The sequence below is a fragment of the Urocampus carinirostris genome, chromosome 15, assembly GCF_059441175.1.
Source record: "Urocampus carinirostris isolate Australia breed hairy pipefish chromosome 15, RoL_Ucar_1.0, whole genome shotgun sequence".
Classification (NCBI taxonomy): domain Eukaryota; kingdom Metazoa; phylum Chordata; class Actinopteri; order Syngnathiformes; family Syngnathidae; genus Urocampus; species Urocampus carinirostris.
In genome coordinates, this window is record NC_142363.1 from 28,198,540 (window position 1) to 28,222,336 (window position 23,797).

The 23,797-nt window shown below is 38.7% G+C and overlaps 1 protein-coding gene across 4 annotated transcripts in view; it reads left to right on the forward strand.

Annotated features, from left to right (window-relative positions):
* The window catches only part of dlk1 (delta like non-canonical Notch ligand 1), a 63,371-nt gene that overhangs the window by 26,499 nt on the left and 13,075 nt on the right, over positions 1-23,797 (forward strand). The window contains exons 1-5 of one of the 4 annotated variants that reach the window (XM_088355121.1): positions 4,111-4,131; positions 19,460-19,583; positions 21,025-21,103; positions 21,191-21,248; positions 22,787-22,917. In XM_088355121.1, coding sequence (XP_088211247.1) covers positions 19,569-19,583; positions 21,025-21,103; positions 21,191-21,248; positions 22,787-22,917 — 283 coding nt within the window. In that variant the 5' untranslated portion in view covers positions 4,111-4,131; positions 19,460-19,568. Of the gene's footprint in view, positions 1-4,060; positions 4,132-19,459; positions 19,584-20,393; positions 20,584-20,673; positions 20,812-21,024; positions 21,104-21,190; positions 21,249-22,786; positions 22,918-23,797 lie in introns of those variants that run through there. The other 3 variants (XM_088355124.1, XM_088355122.1, XM_088355123.1) reach the window with 3 other exon arrangements.

A 23,797-nucleotide genomic window follows, 5' to 3' on the forward strand; every position in this document is an offset into this window, starting at 1 on the left:
ACCCCTGCACTAGACTATAAGTTGAGTTTGTTCACTCGTGGAAGGCAATGCTTCATTTCCGTGTTGAGGAAGAGTATGCTAGTTTTCATGGGGGGAAAAACGGCAGTACTTTTTTTCGATTTTGTTTTTGTGTGCTGGTTTTGGGTTGTTCAAGAAATCAAGAGAAGAGGAAGCCAAAGGATAAGATCCAAATTTGGGTTTCTATCAAGAAAAATGCGGTATGAATAACCGGGTTTTACCAACTATACATCGCTCAGTAGTATAAGTCGCATCAAACCAACAATTTTTAATGAATAAGAATAAAACATATAGGTTTCGACATATTTTTGCTGGTTTGGGGTTTTACAAATACCTGGTTTCTGTTGACGAAAAGAAAAAAAACATACTTTCTGGCGAAGAGAAAGACACTAGTTCCAGGTGTAGAAGGACTTGATGCTAGATTTTAGTGAAAAATAACGCTCTGGTTTTTGGCACACTCAAAGCAGAATGTAGTGCAATTTAGGAAAGTTAAATGTATTATAGTTTTGTTCATCTTTTAAGTACAAGAACGAATGCAGTTTTCAAAGCTACCATTGAATTACCTTGCAGAAAGTCTTGTACCATGGACAGACTGAAGAGATCTTTTCTTCCTCATGCCATGAAGCTCTTTAACTCCACCCGGCGGAATAAAGGCCCACATTAAACCACACCCCCTTCATTGCATATTACTGTGTTTTTATTTCAGTGTGTATTTTATGTAGCACTATTTAAATACTCTATACAACACGCTACAGTGGGTATTAGCACGTCACTTTGGGTATTGTATATTGTATACCTTTTGCTTTATTATTGTGTTCTCAGCGCAGGGATGCTGCTGGAAATGTGAATTTCCCTGCGGGGATGAATAAAGTATCTATCTATCTATCTATCTATCTAGTATTTTACCAGTACTTTTTTGCCCTGGAAGATGGACAACTTACCACTAGTACAGCATATCTAGTCTTTTCAGTAAAATATTTATATTCCGTTTTGTAACTTTGTCCACAATTCACGTTGCAGAACAGATGAAAAAAAGTGCGCCTTAGTTTTACCCCCAGAAATTCTTTTTTTAACCGCTAATGTCTCAATTTAAAGGGGCCCCGGTCCAATTTCAAGGATTTACTCAACATCAGCCCGCATCAAGGTCACTGCCGCCACCGACCCCGCCACCAATTTCCACGGGATCCATTCCTGACACACCATCAGCAGATAATGAAAGTGTCAGTGCTCCTCCGACTGTAACCAAACGCGATGAGCCCATTTTCCTGCCGTCGGATCCCATTTCCCACGATGCAATGCCGTGAACCAAGGGGGCTCTCGTTTCTGCACAAACGGGGTGAGGAGCTCAAGAACCCAACCCAGCTTTGATGTTGTAGAACTGCTGTCGAGGAAACATCCGTTTGGGGAGCCGCACCCATAGCCTAAATAATCAGATTCCGCTCTGCTCTTGGGGAGAAAATTTATTCCGGCTGTGATTAATGCGTAATTTGCTGGGGACGGAGCAAATTGGAGGGAAAAGGGCTTTGTGATATAACCTTGATGGTTTCTCGCCACTTTTGGTCATTTAATTCAACGGAAAGTATTTTAAGTGCACAAAGGGAATGATTCTTTCAGTGGACTTAATGGATTTGGAAACGGTGAAAGCAGAAGCACAACAGGAGAAGGACAAAAAGGGCTTATGCTGAAAGCAAATCATTTGTTTGTCAATGAATTGAAAGCCAGATATGAGATTTTCTTCCAACATTATACTGTCTCTTTTGTGTCCTTAGTGCATCGGAATTTTTTTTCTATAAATTTGCTCTGCAAGTTTTTGCATACATTGTGGAATTTGCGGTCACATTATTAGCGCCAGGACACTTAAACCAATCAGAGAATAGTTTTCAGTTTCCAGGGCATCGATTGGAGACATTTAAATGAATTGTTTACATTAATGGTGATTTAAAAAAATCTATACATACAGATTTTGAGTGGTCTGATCAGGGGTGCATGCATGAGCGACATCTTTATGAAAATCAACTTCATTTCTGCAATCGACTTTTGAAATTACCTAAAGGTTCATTTCATTCATGTCACTCACCATAATCAAAAAAGTGCAATGCTTGTTTTCTTTTGTTCCAAAAGTGGATTGCTAGGGTTTGCTCAAACGTGGCTTGCGAGAAGCATAGACTTGCACTATATGGATAAAACGGTTGCATCTACCATGTATACAGTCTCTACATTGTTCTCAGTGGTGTTTTGATTTACTGTTCAGAGGGAGGCCTTAAGTTTTGCTTTCAGTCTTGAAAAAACACCCGCAGGATTCGGTTTGGACGCACGACTGGTGCAAGGCTTGGATTTGAGGAATTTTCTACTGACTTATGTTTAGTTTTTGTCATAGCCTGTCCTGTTCTGCCCGTCTGATATATTTGAAAGCGCATTTTTGAAATCGTTATAGCCTTTCTCTGTACTCACAAGCCAAGAATATTTAGTTTTGTCAGTTTTTTTAATTCTTTAATTTTAATAAAATTTTAACAGAACTGATCGACTTTTGCGCTTGTTTTACTCTTAGCATCACACAACACCGACGTGGAGAAAAAAATAATCTTCGTTCAAACTGAAGCATTTTTTGGAGGGGATGGGGGGTTGCGGTCCAGAAAATAACTAAGAAATGTCCCGGAGAAATCAATCAAACACATGCGTTTTAGCATTTATTATTCGTATCCATACCACCGGTCCCGTACGGCTTTGCAGCATAAAAATGTGCCGAAAGTGGGAAACGGATTCCTTCGATAAAGTTCTTACCTCACGGAAATTCACTTGACACAGGTGGTTGGGAAACAGATTAATAGCCAAGATCGAGGAAATACTGTACATTCACATTGGGTGAGTAAGTAGGTCAGTAGTAAGTTTTGATCTACTTCAATCAAGCCATCTTTCTTTTTTTGCTGCTGGGTAATTGTGTGCCATCTGAGAATAGTACAGTGTGTATCTGCTTTCGTCTTAGCCTGCTGTCCCCGTTGGCGTGTTTGTTTTGCAGTGAATGAAGAGAAGATGCTTTGCAGCGATAAACCAGTATTCAATTCAGAGTTGTCATCACATCACAAAAGGGGAAAAAAAACACAGTAATGCATTTTCTGACAAGCTGTGAAATGAAACTATTTCCCACAATGTTTAACGATACTAGAAAGATGCAAGCGGGCCAAATGTGCACACAATGCACACACACTTTCTGGCATGTCGTTTGCCGTGTTTGTTGACTCGGCCGTTTGACAATCGCAAACCACACAAGCTGCCCCTCTCAGGTGTCATTTCTACCCTTCCTCCTCTTCTACCACCCTTCCACAGCAATCTGTGAGGGGTTCTTCGACGTTTTTGCACAAAGCCCGAGCGGATCTTTAGGGCGACGTTGCCATGCCGACCAGGCGCCGGTACAAACGGGCGCCGAGAATCAATTGTGAATGTGAATTGTAAAAGAATCGCAGAAAGAAAGGGGAAAAGACTGCTGGAATTTATGGAAAGAAATAGCCATAACAACTATGAAATTAAAAGAAAAATGCAGATATAATAACACATGAAATCAATTCCTATTGTGATAATTTTGACAAACTCAACTTTTTAAAAATCATAATGTATTTGTATATCGCTTTTCAGACAAATTGCAACTCAAAGTGCCGTGTAAAAAACATTCAATGTACGACAAAATAAAATACCCCTTTGACCAAGAGGTCGCAGGTTCAATTCCTGCCTTCTCCGAGTAAATGTCAAAGTGTCCTTGGGCAAGACAGTGAAACCCTATGCCCGCGATATATAAATGTCTTACATGGCTGTCGCCGCTATCGGTGTATGAGTGTGTTTCTGAATGGGTAGGTGTGAAGCACATTGTAAAGCGCTTTGGGAGGTCTTCAGTGACTTGAAGGAAATAGGTCTTTTCGAATGCATCTCATATATATATCCAAGCATATTTTGGTTAATGTTGGCCCAAGAAAGTATTTTCTTGCATTTTTGATAAATAATCTTGTCCCAAATTTCTATCTACATTTTAATGTGCATCATTTCTCCACAGATGCTGATACTGCATCAAGATTGCAAAAGGACCAAAAGTCACAATGCAATGCGGTTATCTGAAGACTACGAGTAAGAAAAATTCTAAACAAAACAGAAAATTTGTGTGGATTTTCATTCCCTTAGAAGATTTTCTTGTTTTATTCACCTTCTTTTTAATAATAGTCCATCCCGATTGGTTAGTGACATCCTTGCAACTGAGATTTGTGTGCCTTCTTTGTATGTTTTGATAATTACAAGCTTTGTTTCCGTAGTTGTCATGTTCACGCTCTCCCCTTTAGCATCAATACCAGCTTTGGGACCATTAGTACATAAATACAGTACAAAATAATTTGCACCGATGACCAGTTAAGTCTTTGCAAAACACACTAGATTCTGATCTTAATCAAGAAAGGGAAAAGCATTGTGGGACGTTATTCAGCCATTTGCATATTGACATTTTCATAATGCCCTGACACAAACCAATTGCAGACCATCGTTTTATATAATGTCATCCAATTGCAGACACACATCTTAGAGACGTAATGCTTCACACACATAGTTTGGAAGTTTTTGGGCATACAAAAAAAATTGTCATTGATGTTGTTATAGTAGGGAAAATGCTTTACGACAAAGTGAAAAAGTGAAAACATGAGGGGGGGGGACGCCGTATTCTTGTGGTCTACTATACAAAGACTGGAATCCCCGTACACTACTTTGAGGTATCTCATTAATCATTTTATCTGTCTGGCACCCTGCGACTGTCTGGCAACCGGTTCAGAATGTCTCCTGCCCACTGCCCGAAGATAGCTGGGATGGGCTCCAGCACCGCCGCGACCCTACCGAGGATAAGCGGTGCAGATAATGGATGGATGGATGAACACTAGCAAAGTTGTGATACAATCATCATCGCTACATACATACAGTGTACAGAGAGAAAGAGATAAAAGGTTGTCTGTCTGCTCTGCCTGGTTCTGTTCTCCTCGACATAAACCCAACGAGCCATAAAACGACAAACAGGTCATCGCTCTGTGCTGTGACTAACAGTCAAGCAGCGAGTTTGTTTTCCCGACCTAATGTGCCGTCGGTACCGCCGGGTAATGTGAAAGTGACATTTCATACTGCTGAAAATAACACCAGCATCTTCTAAGCGTTCCCTTGGTAACGCTAAAGCGAATGTAGCATGGCCTGGAATTCTTCTTCCACTTTGACTCTTCCCACTTGATGGTTACCCCACCCGCTTTCTTTTCTTAGTGACGTTCCCCGAGTGCCCGTCAGTTTCATCCGTCTGCTTTCTAGTATCTCCGCCCCCGAAGAGCACTGTTGCCATGGAGAGGAAGGCCCGACGACCTGGTATAATTAAATTTAGGTAACATTTCACAACATGGTGCAGATGGTAAATGGCGCTCGGAGTCATTCAGGTCCTTCCACGTGCACTTTGCGCCTGCGAACATCTGGTCCCGTTGACTTATTTGGCCGTGTTAGGACTGATTACTTTTTGACTGTTCATGGCAGTAATATCAATTAGGATTTTGGATTTAATTCCATGTCCAATTTCGCTTCTACAGTAGACCCCCGGGGTATGTTGACGCCAACTTATGATGGTTTCACTTAATGGTGTGAAAAAAGATGTTATTTTGGGGCCCCTCTTTACACATTTACCCATCGAAACAAGATTAACAACAAATTGCCCATAAGTTATCAAATTAAAACTTGCTCTGTTTATGTTTGTATAGCCTTATGTCTCTAGAATGCATGTCTGCTATTGGTCTGCGTCATATAAGATAATGGTCTATTACTGCATCACGTCACAATAAAAATGCTGATATAATATTGGCTGAATTATTTCCCATAATACTTGTGTCTTCATTCACTTCATAATCTTAAGTGCTTCGTAAAGAATTTGCGAGTCAATTCTGTATTTTTTGTGTTTATGCCAAGGATTGCAGTGATGCTAAAGCGAGAAGCAAAAACATGATTACTATGGAACCCAAGCTTGCAATGATCAAGTAATACAAAGAGGGCACACGAATCGCTACCCTCACTAAGTAACAAATCGACAATCAGGAATGCGTTTTATTAGTCATGGTTATGTTTATTTGTATAGCCCTTAATCACAAGAAGTCTCAAAGGGCTGTACAGAAAATACACAGGCAAATTCATTTCATGTGTGTGAATATTGGTTACAAAACAAGGTGCGAGCAGAGTCCTTTTGTAAAAATGTCACTAAATACTGCAAACCAGAAAAGTACAGATCCATTTACCTTCATCTGTCTGACATGGTCACAGTTATAACCTTGGAAATTGAGAAGTCCTTAATTGTTGACCATTCCGTTTTATAGAAGTGAATCTTAAACATATTTAAAATCTACAAACATTTTTATGATCATTGTTTGTTTTATTAAATGCTAACAAATTAGAGTTTTGAACTGCTCTATTTTATCCCCCTCTGCATCCACCAAATAACTCCACTGTACCAGCTCAAGTTGCGTCATTCAAAGGTAAATGAAATGTAATTTTTCCTTTCTATATATTTATAAGTATATTAATAATCGTATATATGTATTACACATTACGTATAGCAGATGCACTTGTAGTATATACAAGCAGAACTTCATATACTACTTGGTTATATTAATGATTTTGTCAGGGTTGCATTCTACACTTAGATGCACTTATATACAAGTTGTGCTTAATATATAGTATTTATTTATTTTAATGTTTTTATCCGAGGTACCAGGGTTTCAGAGCTAATAAATGTGTTTATCCCCCACTATACAGCAATTTACCTTTTCCATTCCCACCTCAAAACATATTTATTTGCATCCCAGGGGTCTCGTGTTTTGGCTTTTCGTGTTTATTAATTCATATTTAGTGGAAAATGTTATTAGCCCCGTTGACTGATCCATTGTTATATAAAAAGCTGCATACGTAGGCTGGTTGTTGTGACGAAAGAAATGCATTTTTCCCCCACAACAACGTTGATGAAAGAGCAGCGCAAGATGAGCACAACATGCAGCAGGAAAAAAAAAATCTCGTCCTCGCTTCTTTTCAACTGACTCTTTTTGTCGCGTGTAATAACTTGGGTAAGCCCTTTGATGTTGCAATAGAACTGAAAGCAACAGACGCGTTGCCGTCCTTGCATAGCCTCCTGAAAGGGAATGGTTGCGAAGTACAGGACCGGTTCAGACACCTGTGCAACCCTTGAACTCGTAACCCTCGGACAGAAAAAGGCCTGGAAATATGTTGTACATGAAATAAGAGTTTCATCTTTTCCAATTCCCGAACCCTCGATTGATATGAATCGAGCTCAGCTCCTTTTGCCGATGGCTAAGCAGCAACGGAATGCCGATAAATCCACAAATTGAATCATGTTGCTAAGTGAGGGTGAAGGAATCGTAATGTCAGGCGTTTTATAGAGGTGCTTAGAGCACAGAGTTTTTCTTGAAGTGGTAAAATGAAGCAGACGTGATTTGTCTGCATTTTCTTTTCTTTCTTTTTTTTCCTCACTCGAAATGATCAAAACGTAGCTGTTGTAGTGGCTCAATTGGATGAACAAAATCTCACTGAATGCCAGAGCACTGAAAAGCATATCGAAATTTTTCCATCGAAGCTTGATTAAAGTGCGTAGTGTACAAGTGAAAATACATTTTTACTGTAATACTTGAATAATATTGGATGTTTTTCTTCAGCATAGGCACAAATATTTACAAAACAATAAGGAGCTTCTGCCACCTACTGATACGGAGGAATAGTCGGGCCTAAGGCTTTTGTTTTCTGTTCCTTCCACTGAAAATTGAACTGCACTTGTCCTGTCTTGATCCATTATCCCCAATCCAAATTGCTATGAGCGGGGATAGGCAGTGCGCACTTTTATCTAACATGGCAGGTCTTTTTCTGCCATTATTGCCGCGTAAAATGAACTACAGTCGTGGGGCCGCGATCTCTCATCCCCAATTCCATATTGCGGCAAAGATTGGCAAAAAGCCTTATTTCGGGATGCCTGCTATTCTTGCCCATCTAAAATGGAATGCATGTTTGTGACTGTGATCTGTTATCCCTGTTGACTATTTCTGTGTTTTTTTTGTTTGTTTGTTTGTTTTTTTAGTTCAGGCCGCTGAAACTGGTTCATTGTTAACTAAAATGTACGGCACCGCTTTGGCCACAATCTATTATCCCCAGTCGACTATTGCTGCGAGCGGGGGATAAGGAGACTAATGTGTGTTATGCATGGGTGTTCTTTTTTTCTTATCTCTCCGCCTAGAATCAACAGCACACATGCAGCCGTGATCCATAATCCCCATTCGACTCTTGCAAAGAGCAGTGGGCGGAACAGCAAATTTGTGTTATGCACGCCCAGTTATTTTTTTCTGTTTTTTCTTACTAAATTCAACAGCACCAATGCGGCCTGGATCCATTATCCCCGGTTGACTATTCCTGCGAGCGCAGGCTGACAGAGCGCATATTAAAACAGAAGGGGATAGTTCATGGATTTTCACATATAACTGGGAATTCTGGTCCCCATTAACCACAGGGCACGCATGGCAATCTTTGTACATCTTAAAGCGGTAGATGCTATCACACACTATATGTGCGAAACCACATCCTTCTCCAGAATATATATAAAAAAACGTGCGCTTGTTTAAAACCGGAAGTGGCAAATTTACCGAAATGTAAATCTACCGTAAATTCCGGACTATAAGGCGCACCTGATTATAAGCCGCACCCACCGCATTTCGGGAGAAAAACCGACTTAGTACATACACAAGCCGCACCAGTATATTAGCCGCATGCGCCCACATTAAATTTTGAATGAACTATTCTGTATAATTTTATTGATGTATATTCTTTATCTATCGTCCACTATCTATTATTAGTCATTTCATGACACATTTCAAAACCGTTAGGCCGAGACACTTGCTCCAAGTCAAGGAATTGAGTCAAGGTCCTAGCCACAGGGCCAAGAAACTATCAGTGCTATTGCATCATTCCCGGTGGTACTGCAATACTGGGCCGACACATGGAGTGAACAGAGCAAACTATTTATCATTTGATGCAGAGTCAGGGTACCCGTTAAAAGTAATCCAAGGAAAAAAAGTGATTATTTCCAAAGGTAAGGGTGGGAAAAATATATATCCACTATTGCCTCCCGCGTTCACAAACACTCACCTTTACCCGTCCCCAGTTCCCATCAGCCCGCGTTTGCTCCGCCCCTTTTTTCTTATTCGCTCGTGAAAATCAGCATAAGTGTCTCAAATAAATACAAATAAATACATTACAAAAATATACAGTTGCAAATACATATTATACATGGTTACACATATTTACAAAGAAAGACGGTACACCGAGTTTTCAAAGCTTTAATAATAATAATATAACTTTCATCCCAAACCGTGCCTTTGAAAGGTACCAACACGCTACTATGAACACGCACGCAACGTATCAAACGTTTATGTTCTAAAAAGCATACCGTAATTGTTATATTCACGGTATACCGTCCTCATCTTCCTCTCTATAACTGTCGCTATTAAAGGCGTCTCCTCGCCATCTGAAAGAACCTTTGTCATATAGCCGGTTTTTGCATAATCTAAGGAGTTGAAGTCTTCCTCGTCATAAGCGGCCGTTAGAAAAATTACATAAATCGGCCGCTTCACCGGATAAGCTGCAGGGCTGAACAGTTGGGAAAAAAGTAGCGGCTTAGAGTCCGGAATTTACGGTAATACGATCGTTAGAGCTGTTTCGTAACACTCTTAAGAGTTGGCTTCAAAATAAAGCAGCCGTAGACTAAAACTCTGTTGTTGTTTAATGATTAATTTGTAGATCTTTTTTTAAAATTGGCAGCCGTTTTTAATATGTATTACACAAGCGGTAGTCTATTTTTGGTGTTGGTGAGTTTGTCAAGAGGAGTAAATTGTCATTAAAACAAAAGAATGTTTCTTCAAATTGAAAAAAATCCTCAGATACATCTGCAAAGCTACAAGGCCATTGAAGGTAAACTACGACAAAGCACCAAAATCTTGACCGGTAAATTCCGCACAGCCAACTTTATTTTTTTAACAGTCAGCAGGTTGCAAAAAAACAAAAAAGAGGCAATTGTGCACGATCCCCGACACTGCGGCAGTTCATCCCAGCGTATTGGGCCCCGTTTTAGGCAGCTTAAGTGTCCTAATGGGACCTGCGCCACGTAAATGAGAAAGTGACGGCGCGCTTTTATCGCGCACCTTTTCACCCGGCTGGCAATTAAAGAGGCCGGCTAATCCCGTTGTGGGCACGACAACTGCAAATGTATGTATTTACACTCACGGGCCACTCCGGTGGTAGAAATCTAATAAAAAACTCAACACGAGAGTTAGATAAAATACAAAAAGACATACGCTGAGAAGAAAACTGTCAGATTTGCCACACATTTCACTCATTTTATGTCTTTTTGCAATGATTATAATTTATAGCCTTTTAAGGACTATTTCTCAAAATGAATGAAGCTATACGAAAATGAGACTTAAAATGATCATAGTAACAGCGTAATGATAATAATAATAGTAGCGTAACTTCCTGCTGCCTTCTAGTTGCCATTTTACAAGGAACTTGAAATTTTTGGAATAAAACACTGCCAGCTGGGATTAAAAAATGTTTGATTTAGAAATTGATTTGAAAATATTTGTCCATTTTCAAAGGTGAAGTGTTGGTACATCGTTATTTTGTATTGCTATAGAAGATTTGAGTCAGTTTATTTTTCTGAATACAGTTCACCTGACTTGTTTTATTTCATTAACCCTAATAGTTTATGGTACATTAAATTATTGTGTGCCTCACAAAAGGATTAGTATTTTTTAACTGTGACTTTTTATTTTGGTTTTTATTGCTTGTTTTAATCTTGTTTTATATATGTTTTATTATTTGTGCACAGCAACCTTGGGTGTCCTAAAAAGCACTTTGAAATAAAATGTATTTTTAGATATCAAAACCCCTTTAAGCCAGGCTCCCATTCATGGCAATAGACGTCAAAGTTCCGTTTAAGCCATTGACAGCTATAAATGTGAAAGATCCGTTTTAGCGAGACTGCAGGTTTGAGAGCGTTCTCCATTCGGGCCCCGATGTTGTGGAATGATCTGCCCCCTGAGATTCGATCTGCAACCTCAGTGGAAATGTTTCCATCTAAGCTTAAAACACACTTCTCTTCCATAGCTTATGAATGACCTATATTTCCTGTTGATGATATATGTATATTATTTGTTATTGCAACATCTGTTTCAGCCTGGTCATCCTGCAAGGGGGATAACCTCATGTGCTGTCCCTTAAGGTTTCTTCATTTTACTCATGTTGAGGTTTTGAGTTTTTCCTTGCCCTCATGTAGGTTTTGGATCAGGGGATGGTGTAATAATAACGTGGTTTGTAATAATCTGTGGTCTGTGCAGCCCTTGGAGACTCTTTGTGATTAATAGCTATACAAATAGTCAAGTCAAGTCAAGTCATTTTTATTTGTATAGCCCTAAATCACGAAGAGTCTCAAAGGGCTTCACAGATTGTTACACTATATTACACAAACTATTTTCAACCGACAAGAGGAGTAGGTTATTCGTATGCAATGGAGTAGAAGTGAGTTTTAAGTTTAGATTTAAACATTTCCACTGAGGTTGCAGATCGAATCTCAGGGGGAAGAGCATTCCACAGCACCGGTGCCCGGATGGAGAACGCTCTCGAACCAGCAGAAGACTTCTTTGCTCTCGGGATCACCAGAAGACCAGCACTCTCAGATCGTAGGCTTCGGACCGGGACATAGGGGCAAATCAGATCTGAACAACTTGACTAGACTTGACTATAGACATTAATGGTCAGTTGTTTCTAGGCTGCTCTAGACTGCTATAGACGGCAAAGATCCATTTGAGCTTGGCTGCAATACACTCCAATAACCTCAAAGATCAGTTTTGGCTTGGCTGCCATAGACAGAAACATGAAATATAGGTCATTCATAAGCTATACAATATAAGTTTGTTTTAAGCCTAGATTTTAAGAGTTCCACTGAGGTTGCAGATCGAATCTCAGGGGGGCATTCCACAGGACCGGGGCCCGAATGGAGAACGCTGTCGAACCTGCGGATCTCTTCTTGGCTCTTGGGATCACTAGTAGACCGGAACATAGGGGGGAAATTAAATCTGAAAGATATGAGTGAGCAAGTCCATGCAGGTTGGCTAAAACTGGGGTGATGTGATCAAACTATCTTGCCTTAGTTGAAAGCCTCGCTGCAGCATTTTGTACCAGCTGCAGGCTCTTAATTTCGGACTTTTGGACCGTAGAGTAGTGCATTACAGTAATCGAGACGTCAAAGATCCTTTTTAGCTGGGCAGACAATGAATGAGTCAGTGATTTGTTGTCATTGCTAACTATAATTTACCGTGTCCTGACGAGTTCAGTACTCTTAGCAATTTATAAAAAAAAGTCCCTTTATTAATCATTTTAATTTCAAACCGAATGTGCAACAAACTCCCTGTTGCTGAGTTCAAATGTTTTGTTTTTTTGTTTTTTCAAGAGAGCTGGCGGTCGACCCGGTGGTATTTGTTGACCGTCTGGGGATTTGCTTAATCATATCTCGGCATGCTCATCGAGCATCTCCCCTTTCCCGTGGCCGTGACAAGAATTTCAATAGCTTTCCTGACTCCCTCACAGATTTTACTACGCTTGAAATAAGTCATCGGCGATGGCTACCGATTTGGAGTGCAATTTCTTTTATTGCATATCTTCTCAGCGCACAGCTAATCCTTCTGAAGACTATAAGCGAGGAATCGCTCCATCCAGGTAGAAATATGCCCGTTGCGAGGTTTTACAGGGAGATAGTGTTTGCAAACTTGCTTCTGCGTTGCGAGAAATGCTCGGGTTGCCAGTGTGATTTATTCCTGGCACCAGAGAGTTGCAAGAACATACAGGGAACAGATTGTTGTCGAAGAGTTCTGACTAATGTGGCAGCTCCTGTCGCACAAAACACCTGGCACGGCCTCAGAATATTTAAATTTGAAAAAATAAGAGATCAAATTGTTTACAGGGTGCACATAGATCATTTTTATTTTGCATCTGACACAAAAAGGTTGAGTAGAAGGACCTGTTGCCATTCGTTTGTCTTGAGAATTAGACTTTGAATACACGCAAGTAAAATACTTGTACTCCGGAATATAAGGTGCAAAACCACAAATTTGCCTCAAATTTAAAAGTGTGCCTTATAGACCAGAAAATAGAATACATAAACATTGAAAATGCATAATTACAATGAATTGCTATTACATACAGTTCCCATTTATGAATTATTTAATCCATTTAGTAGTGATTTCAGATTTTAGAATGATTATGCTCTATGAAATACTTTTTTGATTTGTTTTCTTTTGTGTTTTTTTTTTTTTTTATGCAACCATAGCTCTTACAGTACTTTAAAATGCATACACGAAAAGATATTTTATAGAATACTGTTTTGTATGGTGCGCCTCATAATCCAGTGTGCCTTTATAGTATGGAAAATAAGTAGGAAGTGTTCTAAGACTTCTTCTTTTCTAGTCAAGTCATCTTTATTTGTATATCGTTATTTTTTATGCAATTCAGATTACGAATAATTTGTCTTGACAAAAAAAAGATATATATGAAAATAATAAAAGCACCATTAATTTATAGTATGAGACACACGTTAACATAGTTACATGACAAAATACAAAAATTACCTCAATACAAGATAGTTCAGCTAATTTTAAGGATTTTATATTTCTAGGTTTTCTTTTCTTTTCTGGTTTTCATTAATTTTGTAGTTTTTTTTTTAAATTGTTTTAACAATAAAATGATAATAAACTGCATCTGATACCAGCTCAGTAGCCTAGATGGTAAGGCGCCCGCTTTGAGACTGGGAGGTCGGTGGTTCGCGCCCCGGCCGAGTCATTCCTAAGACTTAAAAAGTGGTCGGCGGCGCCCTCTGTTGGCTGCGGCTGCATCGGCTCGCTACAACGGGTCAGGTGCAATCGACATTTCGTTCTGTGTACATTGTTACACAGAATGACAATACAAGGAAATTATTATTATTATTATTATTATATCTCATATCTACGGATAAATTTAACCATAAAAATAAGGAAAACAGTTAAAAATATATTTTAGTTTTATTAAGTAAAATACTTTAAATGTGCAAAAATATTTGCCATATGCCAAAGACAATTTTATATTTTTAGATTATCTTTCATGTAATTCTATTTTTTGGACTGAATTTTTTTACCATGTTTACTAGAAATACAGAAGATGTTTTAAAATGTTTTACTTTCAATGAGATAAGAAAGATAATACTCAAAATATGCAAAAAAAATTGCCAACTGTTGTAGTCAGTTTTATATTGTTAATTGTTCACATAATTTTATTTTAACTTTTTAGCTTGATTTTACAATTTTTGCAATGAATTTTAAAAATGCTTGTGAAAATAAGCGGAATGATTTTTAATTGAATTTTTCAAATTTTCAAATATGTATTTTACAAAAAATAAAGGAAATTCTTAGGAATACTTTACTTTTAGTAAAAATAAGAAAAATAATTATTAAAATGTGAAAATATATTAGCAATTTACCACAGACAATTTAGCCCATTTTAATGATTTTACAAATCATAAAAATATTTTTCTTACCTATATTTTAAGAATAGCCTCTATGCTTCATATTTTTTGTTGTTATAGTTATATTTCTTATTTTACATGAAATATAGATTAAAAACGTAATAAAACAAGAACAGTTATTACTTAAAATGAGCAAAATGGTATGCCACATACCCAAAATATTTGATTATTTTGTCTCTGTTTCTAATTTCTTTATTATTGATTAATTTCTGTCATCTTTCAAATTAGGTTTATTTTTAGGGTCACTTTTCTTATTAAATAATGAAGAAGGAGGGTGGATTATGATCTTGTCCTTCGTTTGTTCGTTGAATTTCGGGTGAAGGAGGATGTTGGTAAATTGAGATGCTGGAGATGAACTGCTTCTCAAGACGTTTTTATTGGCAGAATATATTCTGGAGACCACTGCAATGCAAGTCTATAATCGGACAATCTTAGCAATAGTCTGTCTTGCATTTTGAAGCAAGATTTTTATACCTATTTTCTGCTTGCATGATTGTGTTATCAGCCAATTCTCAAAAGTTTCAGTCCTTTTTTTTTTGCACCTTGTTCTCAAGGTTTCTCAAAATCAAGCTGAACCTTGTTTTTTCGCTTTAAGTTCCTGACATTAGTTTAAAAAAAATATCCATTCATCATGTACAATAGGTTTACAATAACAATCTGATAAAACAATAAAAAAACATTCCTTAAACTATGCAAAATGATCTGCCACTGCGGCAGTTTTTCCCGTTTCTATCTTTTGTTTTTGGTTAATTAGACACAACATTCACGATAAATGTTCAACCTCTGAGATTAATTACATTTCTTGCAATTCCCTATTTTTTTTTTCACAGATTATTTTAAGCATGAAAACCAAATTAAATATACAACAGCTTTGCGCTCGAAAACGTTTCTCTGCATCCATATCATCAAAATCTTCACAGAAAGTAGCAAATCGAAAGACAGCTGAAATGAGATAAGCGCCCGTTTACCTAAAAAAAAAAAAAATCGATGACTGACTCCTTCACGCTAATAAAGGAGGCATAAAAAGGAAGACTATAAACTGGCAGCCTGCCAGCCGTTGTTACACAAATCCTAGGCCCTTTTCGTCCTGGGGGGGATATACCAGAAAATGTGCCAAAATCTGTGCAGCGTTCACGTGTTTGCAGCCCAGAAACGGAAAGGCAGATTGATCCGAGGGATTTTCTATTCTTGGCCAGCGATTTGATTAAAAAGAGGAATATTGATTTCTCTGCAATTTGCATTCATGTGCGCTTCCTGCGTCTAGACAGCCGAGTGGGCCCACACACCTGCTAAGGGAGGGGGCACCTTTAAAATACAAACACTCCTTCTCCATATCCAAACACAAAATCTGTTCTGGTTTCATTGCTCACGCTGGTAATTACCGAATGTTCCGGGCTGTAAGACGCACCCGAAAACCCCAAATTGGCCAGAAATTTGCACGTGTGGCTTATAATCCGGTGAGTCTTATATGCGGCCAACATTTTTTACCATAGTTGTGCAATTGTTGATCAGTCAATGCATATTATCGCTGAGCACAATGGTGATCCAATCAGATTGCGATGGCAAAAGCAACGAATAGCATCATCAGTTCACTAGGGAGATGGAAGGTTTTACACCATTGCATAACATTGGATGCAACATGAATCGGACCTGGATCGCAGCGGGTTGAGCGCTGGAGCCTATCCACTTGACCACTAGGAATACGGACGACGCATGAAAAAGCATTAGGTCTTATCTCATTATCACAGTATTTTTATTTACGGCTAGTACGGCTCCTGGCAAACCTGGAGTTATGGTACTTTTAATGAGTGCACAGCCTTGCTTTGGTATAGTGAGTACCATAGATGAATACAAAAGTGTCTGATTGAAGTATGTATTTGTTTTTGCGGGTTGGACCCAAAGGCAGACACGCGAACAGAGTTGCTAGCTTTATTGGGGGTAAAGGGAATTATCAAAAACACTACGCATAGGGAGGAAGGGATAAAAGGTACAAAACAAACACAGTCCAAAACTCATGGCTAGAAGAATATAATAAGTCATTTAGGGGCACAGCTTCGGGGTCAAAGAGTTAGGAGACAAATGGCATGGAGAGCACAATCCGACAGAAGAAGCTGTCGGCACAGTACCTAAAGGGCCTTGAAAATGCATGAATTTCATTTTTGTGTTTTCGAGGTCAAAATCTTGATTTTTGTGTAAAGTTTTTGAAAATGCGTAAAATTGTTACCATTACCATGCTTCTTGGCAGACTGACTATAAAACATGCATTAATGAAGACAAAATTTAAAATGTGCGTAAAAAGACACTCCTGCTCTGGTGGCTTGTCGCTATGGCATTGTCATGGTAAGAATCATCGCCCCCTACTGGTCTTATCAGAGAGGACAGCTCTATTTAGAAAACCAGCTCTTTTGGCCTGGCTCATTGAGCGCTGCTCCCAAACGGCTCTTTAGATTTTTGTTTTTTTAATGATATATTATCGGTAAAAATATTAACATTATGCCCGCTGAGATTCAAACTGCAACCTCAGTGGAACTGTTTCAATCTAGGCTTAAAACACACTACTATGGTTTATGAATGACCTATATTTAACATTGACAATATCTGTGTATTATTTGTTATTGCATCATCTGTCGCAGCCTGGTCATCATAGAAGGGGGATTACCTCATGTCCACTCCCCTCTCAAGGTTCCTTCATTTACCTCATGTTGAGGTTGTAAGTTTTTCCTTGGCCTCATGTAGATTTTAGATCAGGGGATGGTGTCATAATAGTCTGTAGTCTGTACAGCCCTTTGAGACTTCTTGTGATTAAGGGCGTCACAAATACACATGACTAGATCAGGAGGCTTCTCCTGCTACTGCTAACAACCATTACTATGTTTCATGTCAGGGAGCCATTCCCTCCCCAAAAAACGGCCTTGAGAGGGATGAGCGCCACTAGCCTGTACTTACTGAAGACACACCACAGGAAGTGGGATCTGTGAACCGTGAACAGACATGTTAGGGAAAATAGAAAATAACGTAATTAAAAAGCGGTAGAATAAATATTACAAAAAGAGGTGCGGCTTATAGTGAGGTAAATCCGGTATTCATTTTTGTTATGATCTCCATCCTTGTTTGTCGGTGGGAAACACAACCGTCCTTGGCGGTCCTGAGACGCCACAATAAGCAGACTAAATATAGCGACGGACATGTTATGGATGACATATGGCCACACAATAAGAAATCCACGATGCCTTACGGGAGATTTGTGGAAGTGAGCAGATTGATTCATGTATGGGAGTGTGTTCATTTTGTTGAAAAGAGTATTTCATACTACAGTAGACGACAGGGATATGATTACAAATCCGTTCTGTCGTGGGGGTTGCAAAGTAAAATTGCCGTATAGTAGGGAATAGAAACCTATGGTAATTAGCTAATGCGTTCAAAAACCATAGTACCCCATAACAAATAACGCAATATCAGGACTATAAGCTGCACCTGACTATAAGCCGCACCCAATCCATTTTTATAAGAAAAACCTTTTGTACATAAATAACCCGTACCTGACTAGAAGCTGCATGAGCCCACAATGAAAAATGAGATCTTTACAAAGAAAGACAGTACACAGAAAGTGTTTTTAACGTTTTCATAAGCCACATACATCGTGTCATCTATATCATTAGGGGTTAGGATTCGGTGTTGTAATCGCCACGACTCGGGTTCGATTTTTATGGCATCCGATGTTTTGCAATTGTAGTGATATTTTTTGACTGGTCAATCATCGAACGAATACGGTAGGATAAAACCTAATGTATAACGTGCATCCAAACTTTTAAACTTTTTAAACTTTGGGTTAAAAATTGTAAAGTCGTGTCTAATTGTGATGCCGTTGATTAAATGAAGTCTCAAAGGGCTGCACAGATCACAGATTATTGCAAACTACAGACTATTAATACACCATCCCCTGATCTAAAACCTACATGACGGCAAGGAAAAATTCAAATACCTCAACATGAGGAAATTGAAGAAACCTTGAGAAGGGACCGCTCAGGACCAGGTTACAATGGATCTATCATTAACAAACAATACACAGATATTGTCAACATGAAATATAGGTCTTTCATAAGCAGTAGAATATAAGTGTGTTTTCAGCCTAAATTTAAACAGGTTGCAGATCAAATCTCAGAGGGTTGAGCATTCCACAGCACCGGAGCCCGAATGGAGAACGCTCTCGAACATGCAGATCTCTTCTTGGCTCTTGCTAACACTAGTAGAAATGTGCGTTATATAATTATTGCAGAAAGTGCATATCGTTATGGTTCATGACCATAAACAAGCACTCCACTACTGAATGGCACACATGCATTGGCTAAGAATTTTTTTATCACTCTATTGTGCATCCTGAAATATTTCACTCGCATAAGAGACTAAACTCGGGAGTCAGCTTAGCAAAAAGTGACCAGCAAATGTCCCTATTGGGTTTCTCTTACCAAAACTGAGGTCAGTTACTTTCTCATTTTTTTTGTTCGTGTAAAAACGTGAATAACGCACGCACTTCAAATGTTGTTTAATATGTGCGGTCGTGAATACAATCATATATTGACATCTTAAACAAATAAACACAATACCAACACGAAATTCACAATGTATTTTTCTAATGTCTGAATTAATCATCTGATTGACCAGTTTTTCCAATTTTTGTGCTTTTTCCATTCAAATATATCTTTCATGACATTCATTTAGTGAACTGTGAATAAAAAACGTGTCATGATGAGATCAAATCTAATGCCGTTTTGTATGTCGTACATATCACAGGTGGTCGAGTGGTTAGGATTGGGTGCTCTCAATCCTCAACCTGGGTTTGATTCCCGTTGCATAAAAAGGGTGAGGACCCATCTGAGCATCCCGGGCAGAGGACTGGAGGATGCTGCTTGGGAGGGTAGGATGGAATCCCACTTGAGAAGACAGAGCTATGGCCTTGCACAATAGTATTGCCCTTTACACATTGGTTAACTGTCGTTAAAAGTGTCGATAAAAACCTCATATTGTTAAAATCTGATATAAGGAAATTGTGAATGTATTTAATTGCTGTTAAAAGTGTCGTTAAAAACTCATATTGTTGGGATCTGATATAATGAAATTGTGTGTTTAATTGCTGTTAAAAATGTCAGAAAAAATTGTTTAAAAGTCACGAATTTGTAAATTTTGCTTAATTGCTGTTGAGATTGTCGAGAGAAATTGTTCAAACCTCACATTGTTTATTTGCTAAAAAACAAAACAAAAAAAACAAGAAGTATTTAATTGCTGTTAAAAGTGTCGATAAAAACTCATATTGTTGGGATATGATATAATGAAATTTTGTGTTTAATTGCTGTTTAAAATGTCGATAAATTGCTAGAACGTCATATTGTCAGATATAACGAAATTGTGAATATGCTTAATTGCTGTTAAGATTTTCGAGAAAAATTGTTCAAACCCAAAAAAAAATCAATGTTTTGCAGTCAGTGATATTCCTCGACTGGTCAATCTTCACAAATACGGTAATATAATAGATCAAGGGATGGTGTAATTGTAACTTGTGCAGTCCTTTGAGACATTTTGTGATTTAAGGGCTATACAGATAAATGTGACAGCATACTAGCGTAAAGCCTCGTGTATAACACACACCCAATTTTTGATTCATTTTTGCGCGTTATACAAAAACATATACAGTATGTTTACTTTTCTTATTTCTGATGTTTTCACGGCGCTGTTTTTATTCTTTTATTGATGGGATATGAAATCACCACCAGGCAGTTTCATCACCTTGGCAGTTCGGGCGGTGGCACTTGAATCCTCATGTCCCTTAACACTTAGAAAGGGTTGGAGGGGGGTGTGAGGTCAGTGGACTGAGAGGGGGCAAAATCATGTCGCCGTCACGCACACGGCCCCTTTATGAGGTAGGCGGAGCTTGTGCACCGGGATGCTGCTCTATGCAGCAGTCCCGTCGAAAAAACCTGCGTGTTGCCCCCGCACAAACCCCCCCCCCCAACAACCCCCCCCCCCACTCCACTTCCTCGCTCTCCTAGAGCTACGCCGTTATCACTCCCATCTGCACACTATCCGATCTTTCCGTCCTTCAAGTATGAGCGGCTTCTGTCAGAGGCTGCACGCCGGTGCTTCGTAAGGTAAGATCGTTTGGGAGAATTTTAAGGGAGTGGGTAAGTCAGCTTGTGGAAAGATGGGAATTATCATTTTGTAAAGAATGCACGTGCGGAGGGTGTGGGGGGGGCATACAAGACAATTGGAGGAGGGAGGTGGCAGTCCTTTTTGTTTGTGTCAACTTCTTGGATATCTCACTTTGTCAACTTTTATCAATTTCTTTGTATTTTATTTTCTAGGAATCGGATCCCAGGGCAAGCATCGAAATGCATCTGGCCGCCGCGCTCATGTTTGCAGCCGTCACCGGCACCGTCGGAGGTAACGCCGTTGTCAAAACTCCCCTCATCCTAATTGTGATTTACGGTGCGGATAAAAACAGCGTGTCTCTCTTTGTCCTTTCCGGAGGTTGGGGGTGCAGCTGCGATGCCGAGAACGGATTTTGCGAGAAGACTGGAAAGTGCAGGTACTGATAAGAACAAACTCATATCCTGTGTTTTTTTTTTTTTTGTGTATATCAAGAAAATATTATCGACTGGAGGATATTATTGGCTGGCGCACCAATCTTGCCGTATGTAGAAATAAATAAATGCTATAATAAATTAATATAAATGAATAAGTAGTACCAAAATTTATGACATAAATGCAATGTGCTCCTTTATTTATGAATGTTGTCATTTAATTATTTCTGTATTTTGTCCTGTATTTCATCTTGTACTTTGTCATTTATTTTGTTGTGTATTTTGTCATAACAAAATGTCATTCATATAAAGGGGACAGGTCAACCGTGCTGAGCTTTTCACCCATTGGTTGATGAGTGATGAACGAATTGGCTAGTAATGCTTCCCTCATCCTGAGGAAAGAAAGGGAATGTAATTCATCAGTGCACGTGTCGATCAACCAATAGGTGAAAAACTGCCAGTTTGACCCACCCTTTTATTCGAATAACATTTTGTTTTGACAAAAAAACATGACAGAATACATCACAAAATACACTCCAAAATACATGGCAAAATTAAGACCAAAAAAATACAAAAATGAACGATAGATTACATGAAAAAATACACCAAAATAAACACGACAAAATACATACTGAAATAAATAAATACTAAATAAATGACGAATTAACGACAAATACACAACTAAGTAGATGACAAAACAATTAACTAAATAGACAACAAAATACATGAGGGAAAATGCTGAAATTAATAATACATTAAACAAAATACATGGCAAAATGCACCACAAAATAGGTACTGAAATTCTAAATAAACAGAATATGCAACAAATACACGACAAAATCCAAAGTAAATAAATGGAAAAAAATTCAAAAAATAAATACTGAGATGGATTACAAAATACACAACAAAATAAACACAGAAAATAAGTAATTGACAAAATACACGACAAAATAAAGGCAGAAATAAGTAAATGACAAACATAAGACAAAGTAAATGACAAACTACATAACAAAATACATGACAAAATACACAACGAAATAAACACAAAATGAATCCAGGACAAAAGAGACGACAAAATAAATACCGAAGTAAATACAAAAACAAAATACAAAACAAAATAAATAAGATATAATTAAAGAATAAAGTAAATAAAAGGCAAACTAAACAACAAAATTTCCTCATGTTGAGGTTATTGGGTTTTTCCTTGCCCTCATGTAGGTTTTAGATCAGGGGATGGTGTCATAATAGTCTGTGGTTTGCAATAATCTGTAGTCTGTGCAGCCCTTTGAGACTCTCTGTGATTAAGGGCTATACAAATAAACAGGACTGGACATAATTAAGAAATGTATTATTCATGTGTTCATTCATTTATATGCCATATATTTATAGACATTTATGTTTTCCTACATGTGGCAGGAATGGTTTTCCACATCGAATAAGCATTGTTGATCAACCTCACGTGAAGGCCTTGGCATTATGGGGACGAGGGCAGCGTGTGCTGTGTATTAATAGTTCAGGATTGCCCCCCTTTTATTTCCCGCAGGTGCAAACCAGGCTGGCAGGGGGAGCACTGCGAACACTGCATCCCTTTTCCGGGATGCTTGCACGGCTCTTGCGAAAAAGCGTGGCAGTGCGTGTGCCAACCGGGTTGGGTGGGCAGCCTCTGTGACCAAGGTGAGTCACCTCCACACCACCGATACAGTGGGACACCTCCTTTTATGCTTCTAGATATGAGAGTTTTTTTTTTTTGTTTTAACAAAAATGTTGCTCCACTGTGCATGGGTCTAAATCTAAGTGACGAGCTATGACCGATCATCACCATCATACGCTTCCCACCATCAGATGCCTATTCCCGCCCACTTGTTTATATTATGCAGCAAATTTGTATTTATCGTGTTGCATCTTCTTTTTGTCGCGTTTTTTTCACCCGAGCCATGAGTCCTGGGAAGGGAAATGGTAAGCAGAAAAAACAAAGCAGGAAATAAGTTTGTGAATCAGGAAGTAATAGTTCTTGTGTGTGACCTAGCTAAGGTTGGTGTTTGCGATCCTTAAAAAGGCTTGAATTTCAATGCTGTATTGAATTTGGGGTGAAGTGCTTGTAAATGCTTTAAATTGTTGCCATGTTTCACAAGTCTGCTTAAAAATGACACTGACACTGGTCTCTGGTGGCCTCACTTTGCCGTTGTATTTCTTCTTCCCTTCTGATTACTGGCAGCTGGCATTGTCTTATGAAGCGTCATTGCCCCCTATGGGTCATGCCCAAAAGGACAGGTTCATGCTACCCCTAAACAGAGCACTATGAAATATGCTTTATTGCAAGGATTACGCCTCAATGATGGATATTTATTTTGGGCCATGCAAAATATGGAGGTAGCGTTCTGAGTGGTAAACCGTAATGAGAGGAACTTCCTGCAACTGAAAATGTAAGCTACATATTATTGTCATTTTCCAAACACCTAAATGGGGAGAGATATGTCTCAGAAATATTTTGATAGATAGATAGATACTATATTCATTCCCGGAGGGAAATTCACACTCCCAGCAGTATCTTTGT